Source organism: Dipodomys merriami, unplaced genomic scaffold, assembly GCF_024711535.1.
Source record: "Dipodomys merriami isolate MVZ:Mamm:240054 unplaced genomic scaffold, mDipMer1.0.p SCAF_154, whole genome shotgun sequence".
Lineage (NCBI taxonomy): Eukaryota > Metazoa > Chordata > Mammalia > Rodentia > Heteromyidae > Dipodomys > Dipodomys merriami.
In genome coordinates, this window is record NW_027202871.1 from 2,594,421 (window position 1) to 2,611,780 (window position 17,360).

Below are 17,360 nucleotides of genomic sequence, written 5' to 3' on the forward strand. Positions count from 1 at the left end.
CCTGGGTTCGATTCCTCAGCACCACATAAGCAAAAAGAAAAAAAGCCGGAAGTGGTGCTGTGGCTCAAGTGGTAGAGCGCTAGCCTTGAGCTGAAGAGCTGAGGGACAGTGCCCAGGCCCAGAGTTCAGGCTCCACGACCGGACCCCCCTCCAAAAAAAAAGAAAAAGAAAAACAAAAAGCAAAAAGAATATTCAAATAAGACAAGGGGGACATTACAGCTGACCCCACATAAATACAAAGGCTCACCTGAGAATTAGATTCATTTGTGGACACATATATCTCACCAAGACTGAATCATAAAGAACAATTACAGTAATAAGACTGAATCAGAAATAGAAAGTCTCTCATCAAGGGAGAGCTCAGGGCCATATGCCTCACTGCTGGGTTCTACCCAACACTTCAAGCGCTCGCACCAATTCTTTCTAAACTGTGCCAAAGTAAACTCAAGAGGAGGGACTTTCCCCAATACATTTTAAAGGCCAGCATTATCCCAAACCAAAGCCAGACAGGGACACAACAAAAATAGAATGCTATAGGCCCGTATCCTTAATAAACACAGATTCAAAAATCCTCAACAAACTATTAGCAGGCTGAATCCAAAGGCACTTTCATCCAAGGGAGCAGGATAATTTGACCTATGAAAATCAGTAAACATATACCACAGCAACAGAAAGGACCAAACCATCAGATTCTTTCAATAGATACAGAAAAGGCTTTAGTGGAGTTCAGCATCCCTTCATGATAACATGTATAGTATAGGGAGAACTTTTATCAACACAAAATAAAGGCTAGGTATAATCTGTACACTGAATGAGAAGATGCTGAAAACTTTCTAAAAATCTGGAACAAGTCAAGGACCCTACTAACACTTATATTAAAAAATAGCATGGTTAACATGTTAGAGGAAATAGACTGAGTTCCATGAGTGATGAACTTTAAAAGTAACTAGACTGTATAGTAGTGAAAAGGACAACTGAAATAAAAAACACAGTGAGTATCTTTGTGAATGATTACTCACAGCTGAAAAAGCCAAAAGATGAGAACAGAAAATGAGAATACTAAGTGTGGAAATATACAAGGAAACTCAAACATATGGGGAACAGAATTAAAAGATACATCAGTCATCATTTCCAAAACAGAGATGTCAGGGTGGGGGAGAAAACAGTATTTGGAAAGAATAGTCCACACTGATGAAAAACCTAACTTGTAAATCTAGGAATTCTGGATTGCAAATCCTGCAATTAAAAAATAAAACCCATGATCAATAAAACGAAATTGCGTATCTAAGAACCTCATTTTGTGAAGCTAAAGAGCAACAAAGTTAGAGGTCTTACAAGATGTTGACTAAGATACTGAAAATTTACTCTCAACAGAAATAAAAGATGGCAAGAAAAGAACAGAGTAGAAGATTCAATGTCCTTTGGGAAAAGCCATGATCCTAAAATTAAATATGGAACAAAGCTATCTTTCAGAATGAAGCTGAAATAAAAATATACCTGAAAGTTTATCTTCGATTCACGAGCCTCATGTAAAAACTCTTCGAAATAGTCTGGTGGTGGTTGATACCTGTGGTGCCAACTACTTGGGAGGCTCACAGGCTGGGCCAGCCTGGCCAAAACAGCAAGACAAAAACAAAGGTGAAAAAGACCCAGGGGTAGCCCAGAGATAAAGCCCTCGTGCCACAAAACAACAATAACAAAAACAATAGCAACATGGAGAAAGTTTCGCAAGAAGGAATAGTGTACAAGAAAGCAAGCCACACACGGAGAGACAGTAAGCAAAAACCCCAGCAGTGTCTGGAGGGCTCTTGGGTGTGTCTCCCACCGCTGTGCACAGCCCCAGCCTGCAGTGCCTGTGCCTGGGCTTTATGTTCCTGCATTCCCCATCCAGACATTTCTAAGGTTGTTTTTCTTTGCATTTGTTTATACAGTGAAGCCTGGTAGATCCCCCAGGCGTGGGGGCCTCGCCCAGTCTCCAGATCACCTCATGCCATGCCCTCCAGCCCTAGCTGCAGTCAGCCTCCCTCCCTGCCTCCATGTGGGCCTGATGTCATCTCTGCTGGAGGCCTGGCTTTGGGGAGGGCCAGTGCCTCTTGGGCTTGGGCTCACCCTGTCCTGTCTGAGGGTACATGACTGTACATAGAAACAGAAGACTATTGTGACAAGCTGAGAGACTGTCAAAGAAAGGAAAAGCATTCTTTTCCAGCTTTTTTGGTTAATGGGTTTTTTTCTTTTTGGCTTATATCAGTTATACAAGGAGGGAGTGTGCACTGTTACATCTCCGCAGGTTTACACCGTATTCCAATCAATTCTGCCCTCTCCAACACACTCCCTGTACCCATCTAAGAAATGCACCTCCAACAAGGTTTCCCTCATTATCGTAGTTGTGCATTTCTTTCCCCACTTTTTGAACTTCTCCCTCTACTACCCTCCTCCCCCATCCCCCAGCATGGGCACTGTCCATGAGCTTCTTTTTCTCAAGGTTAGCACTCTACCACTTGAGCCATAGCTCAACTTCTAGCTCTTTGGTAAGAGTCACACATGGACTTTCCTGCCCGACTGGCTTTGAACACCAATCTTCAGATCTCAGCCTGCTGAGTAGCTAGACTTACAGGCGTGAGCCACCAGTGCCCAGTTCATACTTAGCTTTTAAAGAGACCTATAAACCATTTTCCAAAGAAATCACACAAGTTGACACTCCCTCAGCAGGTATGAGTTCCAACTCCCCTTTTATCCTTTCCAACACTTGGTAGTTTCCAGCTTTTTAATTTTAGACATTCTAAAAGCACACACAGTGTTATCTCTTGGGGGTTTTGATTTGCATTTCCCTGATGACTGAGGATATTGGGCACCTTTTAGTATATCAATTGGCTGTGAAGTTGATCACTCAACTGTCTGCTCAAGTCTTTTCCTCATTTTTAAAATTAGGCATTTATGTTCATCTGACTAGGTTCTGTGAGTTATTTATTATGCCCTGGAAATGCAATTTCATGAGATGCATCTTTGCAGATATCATAGTGCAGTCTATACTTGTCTTCCCCTTCAGATGAGGTCAAGCTTCTGATGAGGTCACTTGAAGGTCTGATATAACATAAGAACTATGAGTTCATACATTAATGCTGTCTTAAGCCACTAAATGTATGGTCATTTGTAATAACATCAATAAGAAACTATTATAATTATACAACTTCAATTAGATACACAACTAGATGCACTTTTAGACTTATAATCGTTAGTCTGATCAAGACACAGAACAGCAACAAGTAGAAATAATGAAGCACTTCAATTAAAGTAGTAGTGATTGTCAAAATGGCTGGATCATAGCACAGATGTAGCTGGCATGTGTTTATTACAAATGGGCAGACAGCAGAGTTGTGGCAATTTGGTGCACTCTATTTCTTCTCTTTTTCTCTCCCTTGCCCCTGTTTTGGATTCACTTTATCTTGCAAGGCAGACTTCTAGTTTGAAAGGAGACCTTAGAAGTTACTTTTCCTACAAAGTAGATAGCCCTGAGTATCTGAGATGTCAGAATAATTTTGATTCTAAGCCAACAGAAGCCATTCCACATCCATTCCACTGACAGGCCCAGGACAAAGCATCACTTTATGTTTCTCTTTGGAACAGAAGCTAAACTGTTTGTCTGGTGGATTACGGCAGCTAAAACAGAGTAGGCCGGGGTTCCCACAAAGCCAACAAAGTGATCATTAGTCACCCAGTTTTCAAAGACTTGTGGCATCTGTTAAGATATTATTACAAAGTAGAAGATATTTTAAAGGAGTTGCCAGAATATATAAATTTACATCTGCCATGGCAATTTCTTGACTGAATGGGAGAGACCTTTACATTGCTTTGATTCCTTGCTGGGCCTCTCTTGCTGACTCAGACTATTTCACTGTGAGTGTTTAATGGGACAAGCAGAAAGGATAATTATAAGTGATATTATAAGCTCTCCTCATTCTTTCTTTCTTTATTTTTTTTGCCAGTTGTGGAGCTTGAACTCAGGGCCTGTATGTTGTCCCTGAGCATTTTTGCTCAAGGCTAGTAGTACTCTACCGCTTGAGCCACAGCTCCACTTCTGGATTTTTGTGATTAATTGGAGGTAAGGATCTCATGGCCTTTCCTGCCCGAACTGTGATCCTCAGATCTCAGTCTCTTGTGTAGCTAGCATTAGAGGTATGAGCCATCCAAGTCCAGCTGCTCTACTTATTCTTGACTAGAATAAAATGGGCAGTGAGTGATGCATAGAGATGATTGTATGTGTGAAAAAGATCATCCTGATTCCCAAAGTGAAAGCTGCATGTATGCAGTACTCCATGAAAATGCTCAAATACCACTCACATTACAAAACCATTTTGAGACAGTGACAAGACGAAACAACCCTGCATGGGAAGGAAGTTAAAAGAGAAATGACTATGTGGGACTTTTTGTTAAAAATTGAGAGGAATTATGAGGAATCAGAATCATTATAAGAGCTTAGTCCATGTTATGCAAAGCTGAAGGTGTACAGCTGTTTAGATACCTGCCTGTCTCTTCAGGACCTGTTCTGAGATGCTCATACTTTGATATTATAGGAAACAAAACAGTTTTCAGCCTTAAATCTGAATTTTACTCAGAATCAGATAGATTACCACTACATGCTTTATTCCTAGCTCTGATTTTTCTTTTAAAAGCAAGTCAGCAGTTCTCTTAGCCTAAAGAAAAACTAGGAGGAGCTTTACATGTTCAAATTCTGTAATCAGTTCCTTAACTGGAATTAAATTTACTTCCTTCATCCATCCATCTAGCCAATGTATCAGTGTCTTCTATGTGTTAAGCAATGTTTTAACTCAAGGAATACTTGTGGTTCTTTCTGGTTATTCCCTAGAAATATGTTAACACAATGCCCACATTCTTAGAGGAAATGATCACAGAGCAGTACAAGACTCTCCCAGGTGATGTGAGCGGCTGAGCCAGCCCAAGCTTATGTGGGCCTTGAGCCCTCTGCATGATGTCATGCTGCCTTGTTTTACATACAGCGCAGAGGGGGCCTCTCTATCATCTCATCAGATCGTTTTCTATTAACATTTTTTGAGTTAACATAATAGGCAAATTAGGATAGACTTACAATTAAGAAATTAAAATTTTCATTAAAAAACACATTTAACTTTAAACACTCTTAGGCTAAAAAGAAAATGAGAATTTATTTACATGCAAAAAAATCCAGATTTCTTTAATTATAGCTAAAAATGTAACTTTAAACAAATGTCAAACCATAATGCCAAAATAACAGATTTAAATTCTGTTTCATGAGTTGTTCTTTTAGAGACGTCTTCATATTGTCAATCACAGGGATGATTCTGATGTTACCACCACCTCTGCCTCCACAGAAAAGTGTAGGTGTGAGCTACCATGGGAAGCTGGGGAGACGGCTGCTCCCAGAGCTCACAGGGCATAGCAAATCAGAGACAGAGGTGATTCTTAGACAGACAGTACTTGAAATCCTTCATTGGTAACGCTCTAAACCAAGAGAACAGCATCCATGGGGAGCGGCTGTAGGGGTTCACCTTCACGGCTAACGGCATACAGCAGATAACTTTGAACTCAAGTTATTGAATATCTACATGGACAGAGCAGGGCATAAAAATTAGCGAGGAGTGGCTAGCCTAGAGAATGATGAAAAGGAGGAAAATAATACATTCTGAGTGTCTGCAACCTAAAACATGTAAGTGAGACACATCAGTATTCTGCAGCTGTTAGAACTGCCCATCTCGTATATAAAGAAAAGGAGTGTTCCAGTGGTTAAGCTGCCTTGGCTTGACATTGGCCGGGGGTGGGGAGGGGTGGAAGGTGGGGTGGTTTACACCTCTGCTGGTCTAATTCTGTAAGCCACACTATGGGATGACGGAGCCCTGAATTCTTTTTTTGTATATCTAATATTAGATATCCTTAACCACTTCTCATTGCCTCTACTTTCTTTGGTAACATCACAAGCTTCAGTAAAGAAACAAAACATGAAGCATTTGTTTCCTTTTAGAATGTGGTTGTCAAAGTTTCTATTCTATTTCCAACCTGGAGATACAGCTGTTCTTCTGATTTTGCTGAGGCATTAGAGAGAGGACATCTCTCATGTTTATCGAGTGAACAGAAGAGTCCCGAGCATGAGAGGGGGCAAGAAATGGAATGGGAGAGGGGACACAAAGGCACAACACTGGGTTTCCTTCAGGACCAGCGTCCCCTGAACACTTGTTGCTACAACACGCTTGAGAGAGAGAAGACAGAGGTCACACCTTGAAGCTGACCAAACAGCCCTTCAAGTGAACACAGAGGAAAGTGTGCTAGCTGTGTAGATGGAAATGTGAAGCTGAAGACCCAATGTAACACACTGAGAGTTCTGTTCTGTCTTTGTCAGCTCTGTGACCCTGAGCCTGAAGTTCAGCCTTGGCTCACCTTAGTGTTCTCATGTATGAAAAGTGGAAAATGACACCTGCTTCACAGGTGTCGAACACTCCAGTGCCGTTGGGCTGGCTTAAGAATGGGCTGCGGGCCGGGCGCTGGTGGCTCACTCCTGTAATCCTAGCTACTCAGGAGGCTGAGATCTGAGGATCGCGGTTCAAAGCCAGCCCGGGCAGGAGAGACCGTGAGACTCCTATCTCAAATAAAAACCACCAGAAAACCGGAAGTGGCGCTGTAGCTCAAGTGGTAGAGCACTCACCTTGAGCTGAAGAGCTGAAGGACAGCGCCCAGGCCCAGAGTTCAAGCCCCACGACTGACAAAAAAAAAAAAAAAAAAAAAAAGAGAATGGGCTGCGGGATTCTTGCACAGGCCAAGACAAGACGACACAGGTCTGCCAATAGCACTGAGAGGACTTGAGGCATTGTGTGAGGAGCCTGAGACATAAATAGAAAGGTTGGGAGGGAAAAAGGGGAGAAAGATTCACCATGTTTTACATAGATTCATTGAGCATATATAAGTGCTCAGTGAATAAACCTGTGGTTTCCACTGTGATATGTAGCTGATTTGAAAATGTTATACTGAGGGTCATTGTCATGGCATCAGTTACTAACCCACATTATAGATATAGAGAGCCTGTTCTCTGGTTATTGGTGGGTACCGGGCCGACGGCTGAATTACCCACAGCAAATGACAGATTCATTCTCTCCTTCATGCATGCACTCACAAATATTTATGTGCTAGGCTCTAGGATAGAGTAGAAACCAAGACAGACAAAATCTGGAAGCAGCCTGGAACATGAAAAGGGGAATGTTTATGTCTAAGAGAAATGCTACAATCGTATAACTGTGACAAGTACATCTTAATCTTTCCTGTGTAACAGACACCACTTCAAAACCTTATGTACCAATGAGGAGAAAGTCATGTCTCACCTGTTTCTTCACAGGAGAGAGGAGCAGGGGCAAGGATACAAGAAAATGAGGCGAGAAGCAAGAGGGCATTATATGGTATGGCCACTCTCTAGAAGCCGCCCGAAGCCGCCCTTCTGGTAAGTGCTCAGAGCAGAGGGAGTGACTCTAATCATAAGAAAAATAAAAACAGCTAAATATGTTTGGTTCCAGGGAGAGTGCTGTTTGAAAGCGACCTTGCAGAGGGCCCTGCATGTTTCTACTGATACAGCTGAGCTTCAATATATTTATAAAAATCACTTCCTCAGACTGCAGCCAGAGACAGACAATAATTCCTCTAAAACCTCTTTATAAAGAGTAAAAAAGTATGAAGCTTCCAAATTATAGTAATTAAATAAAATAATTCGAACTTGAAAAAGTGATGATAGGAAGAAGAAAAACAAGCAGAACTCATCATATGCTGTCTACACAGAAAGGACAAAATAAGCATTCCTGGTCTTACCAAAACTGTTCTTCTAAAAAATAATAATTCTAGAAGAATTACTGACAATCTATCAACAAACAACTGCTAATTTATCAATAGATGTAAGTGGAATAATCTTTCTGTTTTTGGTTCTGCTACTGGGACTTGAACTCGGGTCTTGCACTTTCAGATGTTTTTTGCTCATAGGTAGTACTCTGCCACTTGAGTCTCTAGTCCGGCATTTTGCTGGTTAATTGGTGCTAAGAATCTCATGGATTTTTGTCTGCTTGACCTGCTTTTGAACTAGGATAGCAGGCATGAGCCACTAGGACCTAGCTTGGACTAATCTAGTAAAGACTAACAACTTTTTTAAACCAACAAGAGGAACAAAATTTATGTGAGTATCAGATATGCATTTTAAAAAGGACTGAAAAGGAACGAGCCAAGACATACTAAGCTAATGAAAATTAAAAGAAAGCAGAGTTGAAAAGTTATTATAGACTGATTAAAGATAAATTAACTGAATAAAAATATTTTGGAAGACTGGGCCAATATGCTTCTCGACATCACTAAAGGAGGAGGTATCTTTGCCTGGGGCAGATTCTCAAAGAGATATGCGGAAAAAGGAGGAGGAGTAAAGAAAAGCAGGAGCCAAGAAACAGGAAGTGTGGTATAAAAAAGGACTTCTTATACCTTTCTATGAAAGTTTTTTTTTTCTCTTGAAAACTAATAGACTTCAGCAATCATTTGCCATCTTTTTCCACAGAAATCTCACACTAAATGCAATCTGAACTCCATCTCTGCTGTCACTAACTGTGGGGTTTCAACACATTCACCATGGTTTCTGGTTTCATCACCTGAAAATTAGGTGATGAAGTACAGTGACTGCAGGTGAAATAAATCTTTAATCCTGTGTTTTAATGTTTTTATAACAAACCAGACATTGATGTTTTGAAACTATATGGAATATCGACTTAGACATAAAAAAATTTTGTAAGACTGCACCTTTCATTTTTCAGGGCTAAAACATCTTCCTTAGTTTGATTCAGAAGACTTTTGGTTATCTCTAGTTCATTTTCTGCATGGTTCGTTCTTCTTTTCAGGTCATCTTCTTGCTTTTCTGTTGCAGTCAGCTCTTCCTGTAAAGTTTTATACATTTGTTGACAAGACATTAAAGAGTCTTCTTTTTCTTTAAGTAGCCTAGTATGCCTAAAAAAAAGAATAGAAAAATAACCCTGCCAGTATGCATTACATACTATGTTCTTATACTGTGATTTTGTACTTCTATAGAAAGCTCATTTACATTATAGACTACAAATGTACTTTTAAAAATGAAAGCTGTTGAGGAGATGGATAGTTCTGTGATTTTAAATGTTCTATCTGGGCACAGGCAAAAGCAGTGAACAATGACAAGTCATTAAAAGTCTGAGGTAGGGGCTGCATGTATAAATAAGGACATTAAAAAATGAAGTACATTTCAAATAAAATAATATTAAAATATGGTTTCAAATTCATTTTTAATTAAAATACTAGTGAAAATATCTGCAGTGTATACCGTGACTCAGAAACAATGGATTCAAACTTCAGTTTTCTAAGTTCTCGTTGATAGTCGTCAGCTTCATTAGATTTATTCCTAAAATAACAAAATTACACCAAATTAGAAAAGCACAAGCTTTTCTAAATCACTGTTTTACTCCTCTATAGAAAGATTTTCACAGCATCTTCAACTATAATTCCTTTAAAGAAATGAACACCCAATCCACTTCAATAAAGGCAATATTAGCTTCTACCACACTTCTCTGTATCTAAATAAAGAATAAACTCTAGACAACATTAAAAACAAAAACAAACAAAACCCTATCTAAAGGTTTTGGAAAGTAGCCAGGAGAAGGAAGTTTCTCAGGGAAACTTGTTCCTTGAGTGAGGTACTAGCATAAAGTCAGGCTGTTTTTTTAGATTATTTTAAGCCTGAAGGCAGGTCTCGGGGTGCACCATGCAGAGGAACGTAAACTCTGGTAGAAAACTCCTGGCTTTTTGGCCCAAACAATGAGGACAGTGTTTGGAGCAACCACAGCTGCTGGAAAGTGAAAGGTTACCCCTGAATAGAAGAGAATACATACATACACACACACACACACACACACACACACACACATATATATATATATGTGCATACATACATACATATTGTATATATATATATGTATGAGGTTCCAAGTTTTATATATATAATATATATTTTATATATATATATATATATATATATATATATATATATATAAACATGAGGCCCTAAGTTCTATACATAATATTATATTATACTGTAATTCTGGGCATGCATATATATGTGTATATGTATGTATATGTATATATATATATATGTATATATTACAATCCTCCTACCTACACCTCCTTCAAAGCTGGAATTACAGGTACACACCACCCTACCCAGCCTAACACAAATTCTGCTGAGCTCTGAACTCCAGGTGCACAGAGCAGATTCCAAGAAGCCTAAAGATAAAAGAACTAAACTGAGACTGAGCTGCTGTCCTAGAGACAAAGTTTGGAGTTTGAGACCAAACAAGTTAACCATTTGCTTAAAATGAACTACCCCCAATCCAATAGTATTTTTTTAATAGAAAATAACAGATTCAGAGTCTCTATAACATAATATTCACAATGTTTAGAATATAGCAAAAATGATCATATACTGGAACAAAAATGTGTGACTCATTCTCAAGAGAAAGATGAATTGTACTTATAATCTGACTTCAATTGAAATGCCTTTGTACAACTTAAAATTAAAAATATATCTTCTCTAGACTTATGAGCAGAACAGAACAATACTCCTCCATTAAATTTGTTGAAAAGTTAGGCAATGCCTGGCCTGTGATTACACTGAACATCTCGGGGAAGGGAGGGGGCTGTCATGTGCTTCTTCATGTGTCACAGCTATAAAGACATGTCACCACTGTGGGAACCCAGAAAGCAATGGCCCGAAACGTGGCACACTGGCCTAGCAGTTATTTTAAATTAAGGACTCTTGGACAACAGCAGGTGCTAGAAGAAAATTTCCCTTTGCTATTCCCTTATCTACCTAAAAGACTGGACCTGCCAAAGAAGGAAATAATTGCCTTTGGTTCCTCCTGTGAGTTTTCATTAACTAAATATGGACAGATTGTGTCACACTCTATTTCAACAGCCAATTCAGTTCACAAAGCAAATCATTCATTAGGACTCTATCAGATATTTACGCTGAACTCTATCCTCCTGCCCAGCAGGGACAGTGCCATACAGGGTTATCATTCAGTCAACAGCTAAACTGAAAGACGGGTGTGAGTTTAAAGTTTTATATATATATATATATATATATATATATATATATATATATATATATATATGTAAATTTATGACACTGATTAGTCAACTGTGGTTATGTAAAATATCACTATCCTGGGGTAAAAGGCCATGGTGTTTATAACTAATCCTCAAACAGTTCAGGAGAAAATCTCAGTGTGTGTTTGTGTGTGTGAAATAAAACTGCTTTGAGACTGAACAGCTCCATCATAAATTCTATGATACGTTTAGACCCACACTTGTTTTCCCAATGAGAAGGAGGACCTCCTTGTGATGCTTATTTTACATTATTATAGTCCATAGGCTGCCATCCCAAGAACCTCCCTTATAGAAGGCTAATTCAGTCCTTTCTTCCGTATGCTCTTCACTACCCAATCGTTAGCTTCCCCTTGGCTAAGATGGAAGGAACTAGAAAGAACAGAAAGTGTGCCTAAGTCTCTTAAGCTCTACATTCTTCCTTTACTCTCAACAAACTTAATCCTTTCTCTTCAACTTCCTTGAGGCCTCGAGCGGCTGCTGCCAGTCAGGACCAAGGAAACAACATGAAATGGCAGGCTATTTCCCCCTAATTTCACTACTGCATACATTTTTATTCCTTCATAAGAAATAGCTATTCTTGAACCATCTCCTGGATAGTTCCACTTTGCCATCTAAAATGTATCTCAATGCCAATGTGGTCAAAAGCATTGCTTTTTTTTGTTAATAGTGTAAGTGCTAAGATTTTCTCTAATTAGAATATAGCCATGGTTCTTTTATACATACTGTGATTTGAACTTTTGTTTTTTTTCCTAAACAATTTTACTGAATCTCTTTTGCAACTTTTCCCACTTCAACACAATAATAACAGTAATGCTACCTTAAAGATTTCCTCAATGCAGACGGTACTCCTAATTTACAACTGGAAGAACTGAGCACAAAGGAAGTAACTGGCCTAAGGCGACAAAACTACTCAGTAGTGGTTCTGGGAGCCGAAATTTGGAGACTAGGCCTCTCAACTGTCTACCTAGAGGCTGAAAACCTCAGGCTCTTCCTTTTCCCTTCCAGTGTCCTTCCCCACAGGCAATCCTGGCTAACACACTTCAGCCCTTCCTTCTCTCCCCTCACCACAGCCTTGGGCTGCTTCTCACTTGCATGAAACATGGTTTCTTCACACTTTCCTTGATTTCCACTCTGTTCTCTAAGCAGCAGCCGCCTGAAGCTGTGACCACTTTCTTGTCTAAAAATCTTTCCCCAACTTCCTGCTGCCCTCCCCTAGACACAGTGGTGGAGGAAACTTGAATCCCAAGCTTTGTGTTCAGCAACCCACTAACCAGTGTACAGTTCTCTAGGCTGGAGTCCTGAAACCAAGGTGTGGCTGGGACTGCTTTGTGAGGAGGTTGGGAGGCCTTTCCTTGCCACTCGAAGCTTCTAGAGATGGCCTGTCTTAACTGCAGCCGCCTCCTCTCTGTCAACGACACCACAGTTTCCTCTGCTTCCATCCCCACATCTCCCACGATTTCATCCACTTGACTCCCTTCTGACAGGACCTGATGGTAGCACTGGGACACCTGCACAGCCCGGGGAAAATTCCCCATCTGAAGTCCTTAATTTAATCCCATCTTCGAGTGCCATATGCCTATAAGGAGCATAGCCACCGATCTCAGGGACCAGGGGACATTAACATCTTTGGGGCACCATTATTCTGTCTACGGTAGCTGGGCCCATGCCCTGCTGAACCTGTAAAACTCCTTTCCAAGAATGCGGAGCCTGTCCTTGCGCCCCTGCTCTCAGATGTTGGCATGTTGGCATGGCCAGCTAAGGGATGTCACTCCCATCTTAAAGGTCATCTGCTCAGGAAGGTCATTTGCTCAGTCTATCAAAAATATATCATTCTTGCTGACCATTCACCTGCTACTGTCCCTGCTCTGGACTTTGCAGCTCTTAGTATTAGCTAAATCACCCAAGTAGCTCTGTGGGAGCTTGCCACTCCAATACCCACTGTGTGTATACAACAATGCTGGCCAACAATAGGCTACACTTGTTTGAATTGCTCAGACAAACCTGGCCTATTCAAGTTAGGGTCATGTGACAAGCAGAGCTACAGTTAACACTGGAATGACACTAGGCCACCCATGCGTGCTGGACAAAAAAATCCTGTAAGTGAAAAGACACAAGAAGAGAACCAAAACATTTATACTTACCTCCCAATAACAGAGAATGTTCCCACTCCGTATCTTATGTGTGCGCTTGTGTACACGCATACACACACAAACTATGCATATATCTTTATCCTGATATACATGTATATATTTATATCTACGTGAGGGTAATAAGCACATTTCATATTCTATCTATGTGTGCATATACATATACTTAAAATCAACAAAATTGCATCCACAGCCTTTATAGCTCTCATTATTTCCTGAATTGGAGCATCACATGCGTAGACAGCTTCATCAGGAACTTTTTGGAGCAGCACTGATGCTCTGCCACTGAGCAACCACCCCTGGCTCACCAGCATGACTCCTGGCTTTCAGAGTCCAACTATCATCTGCTCTCAGGATTGGTCCTGCTGGGTCTACCTTCACTGCAGTTCTGGTTCCCTTCCCAGAGATTCCTTTAGGAAAGGGTGTATGAAGAGTCCTCACTAAGAGATGTGAGAGAGGGCTGCTCGGTGGCCCTGGGCAGTGGTGTGTGTGTGTGTGTGTGTGTGTGTGTGTGTGTGTGTGTGTGTGTGTGTGTGTGTGTGTGTGTGTGTGTGTGTGTGTGTGTGTGTGTGTGTGTGTGTGTGTGTGTGTGTGTGTGTGTGTGTGTGTGTGTGTGTGTGTGTGTGTGTGTGTGTGTGTGTGTGTGTGTGTGTGTGTGTGTGTGTCCCATCTGTGTGGCCCTCCCCATTTATATTTGGTACTTGGAACTGTGAGGGAGCTAGCTTTGGGCTGAAGCCAGTTCTGAAGCCAGCAAGCTGAAGACAGAAGGAACACCAAGATGGTACTGCTGATCAAGATCCACTGAACCCATACTTTCAGCCCAGAACACCCTAACTGATAAAGAGCTCTGCTTGCAAATGTTTTCATAAGCCATAGGAAGCATTTTCTTTAAAAATCTCAGAGGAAAACCGAAAGTCTCATCCATTTATGGGCTGCCTTTTCCCCTTACGTTAAAATCCATACAACACGTATGCTCAACTGTTTAGATATTGGATAGCTGTGTGAAGAAAAGGTCTCTAGCATGGGCTACCCTCAGTTGCTCCGCCTTTCAGTTTTTAATTTTCAGAAAGGTCAATCTGTGGGTCAAAAGTACTCACTTTATAACTGTAAAAATGCCGCCAGCATTTCTACGGTTAGATGGCAAATTCTGGCAGGTCATTAGCATCAGTGAGTCAGCTCCATTCTACTTCAACTCATCATTTCTCATAACATTTGTCATAGAATAGGTTACAAATGCCCACAAAAGCAGGTGCTAATATTAAGCGGGATGTCTCACAAAGAATTCTGGAAAAAGTCAGTTCATGTAAAAACCAGCAACCTTCATTCCTTTTTCCAGTAAGCCTACTGCTATGTTTATTGTCTCCCCTAACTCTGCAAGCACCCTACTCCTATCTTCTGTATTTGCTGCAACCACGAGCCTCCCAGGAGCAAAGGCCAGTGTGGGCACCACCTGTTTATTCACTTCTCCATCGGTTCTTGGCCCTCCAGGAGCAGGTGTCACACAGGAGATGTGGCCGGATGAGCTAACTTTCCCCATGAGAAATCTATGGGCAAAACCTTTCCTGATGATATGTGATGAGAGAAGGAAATACCAATGAAAAAAGCCTGTATCCATGTTTCTTGTCTTCCAGAAACTTCTTGTGTGAAACTACTTAAAGATAATAAAAATGTAATTTAAAAACATTTTGCTACAACTAACCTAAGTATATATTAATTTGATGTGGTATTTTTGGAATTTGTCTTATGTTGTTGGGTCTTTGAGTAAATAGATTGTTCTTAGGAATAGCCATGAGCAAAACAACCATTTAGTTGCTAAGCACCCTAAATATTTATATTTCTTCTGAGGCTCATCCTTCCAAAATCCAGGAACTGAAAACCAAAGCTACCAGTCTATGCAAAGTAAAAGAATTTGCTTTTTCAAATGTATATTCTACTTTAGTATTATCATTTAGGTATGTTATGTTTCTGGTATCATTTCTGAATAAAGTTAATTTTTAAAAGAAATCATGCTCTGAGTATTTTACAAGGTCATTTTCTTCCATTTACTTTCAAGTATTTTCTCACTTATATGATGTATAAAGCTGTCATTTCAAAGGAACTAAGTCCATTGTGAACCTAAAATTGGTAGTTTCAAGAAACAACTTCAGGGGCTGGGAAGGTGGCTCAGTAGTAGAGCGCTTGCCTTGCAGGCACGAGGCCCTGGATTCGATTCCTCAGCACCACATAAGCAAAAAGAAAAAAGCCGGAAGTGGCGTTGTGGCTCAAGTGGTAGAGCGCTAGCCTTGAGCTGAAGAGCTGAGGGACAGCACCCAGGCCCAGAGTTCAGGCCACATGACCGGACCCCCCCCCCCAAAAAAAAAAGAAACAACTTCAATATTGTTTCTTTTGGACAGACAATTAAGATAAGAAAATAAATTCAGAGAATATTTCACATTAAGTTTACTGTATTTGAACCACAGTGATAATCTTGTATATTGAGAGAGGTTCTTATTATGCCCTGTATGCAGTTCTTTTTTTTTTTTTTTTTTTGGTTTCAGTTTTCTGTACCCTTTTATGTATAAGTTTATCTGGTCTGTGGAAGGAAAAGGGAATCACAGAAACTGCAGGACAAAGGATGAACTAATGCAACAATGATACTGACTAGACACTATGTTGGAAATGAACTATAAATCTTGAGGAGAAGGAGAGTAGGGATGAGTATGTGGGAGAAAATGAGGCAGGGGGTAACAGTGTTTTAAAAGAAATGTGCTCATCTCTAGCCTTGAGCTGAAGAGCTGAGGGACAGAGCCCAGGCCCAGAGTTCAGGCCCAGGCCCAACAAAAAGAAAGAAAGAACGAAAAAAAGAAAGAAAGAAAGAAAGAAAGAAAGGAAGGAAGGAAGGAAGGAAGGAAGGAAGGAAGAGAAATGTGCTCATTACCTTACTTATGTAAGGTTTATTACCTTTACAATAAAAATGTAAAAAAGAGCAAGTTCAGTTTCTGTATCTGATTTTATCCAAAAGGTTGTGATTCAATTGGTAAGTTTCTTAACGAGAGAATATTTAGGTATATTTATGGGTTCTTCAACATATAATATAAGCCAGTAGAGTAGCCAGGAAAGTAATCATACACTGTGGTCGACAAAATGGGTTCACTGCCAAGAGAACCCAAACATGCCCTGGGATCTTCCCGAGTAAACTTTCTGACATCATCAGGGCAATGTTGTTCATACGTCATCATCTTACATGAGCATTTCCTTGTGCCTGTCCAGCTCCATCGTTACCCTCTGAAGTTTCAGCCCAAGCGCCTCCACTTGACACTGTAAATCTGGAATGACACACATAACCATTTCATCACTATAGTTCCACGGTCCAGATACTTTCATGAAGTACACCATATTCTATATGTCACTTGGATCCTGAAGAATGCAGCTGTTTGTTTCATTTCACCTGTATATGCATATGGAACTTACCCATCCACCACTCAGCCCTGCCCACCCTATGACCCCACAGATTAATGAGACCTGATTGGTTGGCCTCTTCCTGTCCCTATTAGCATGCTAATTTGCAAACAGCTAATGCTAAATTTTACTCGTGTTTTCAAAAGAAACTCATGTAGCTAAGAGAGAAATTTCTCTCTTTCTTTCTTATTTTTTTTTTTTTTCAGTAGTGGGGCTTGGATTCAGGGCTCTGTGCTTGCTGGGCCAGCATTCTACTACTGAGCTATACCTCCAGCACTTTTACAGATGTATTTTTGATCATATACATAGCTCACTTTTGAAATACTTGGTTTCCTGAGCTCACCCCTGTGGTCCGGAAGCAAAGAGCACACATGAGACTCCCAGGCAGGAAGGAAATTGATAAATAAATTACCTGCTAGGCTTATGGACAAGAATCCACTAACTTTTGGTAGCACATAAAAGTCATTTTGATGGCATTTAAAGCCAAAATAATGATGTCCAAATGTGGATTCCAAAATCCTGAACCAGGAACTGTAGGCAGAATTTGAAGAAAATAATTCAAGAAAGTTTGTCTACTAT

General features: G+C 40.3%; 1 protein-coding gene across 7 annotated transcripts in view; it reads right to left on the reverse strand.

Annotated features, from left to right (window-relative positions):
* The window catches only part of Lekr1 (leucine, glutamate and lysine rich 1), a 101,433-nt gene that overhangs the window by 20,074 nt on the left and 63,999 nt on the right, over window positions 1-17,360 (reverse strand). For all 7 annotated transcript variants that reach the window (XM_070022890.1, XM_070022888.1, XM_070022891.1 and 4 more), the window contains 3 exons: window positions 16,567-16,648; window positions 9,356-9,433; window positions 8,806-9,009 (listed from right to left, as the gene is read on the reverse strand). In XM_070022890.1, coding sequence (XP_069878991.1) covers window positions 8,806-9,009; window positions 9,356-9,433; window positions 16,567-16,648 — 364 coding nt within the window. The remainder of the gene's footprint in view (window positions 1-8,805; window positions 9,010-9,355; window positions 9,434-16,566; window positions 16,649-17,360) is intronic.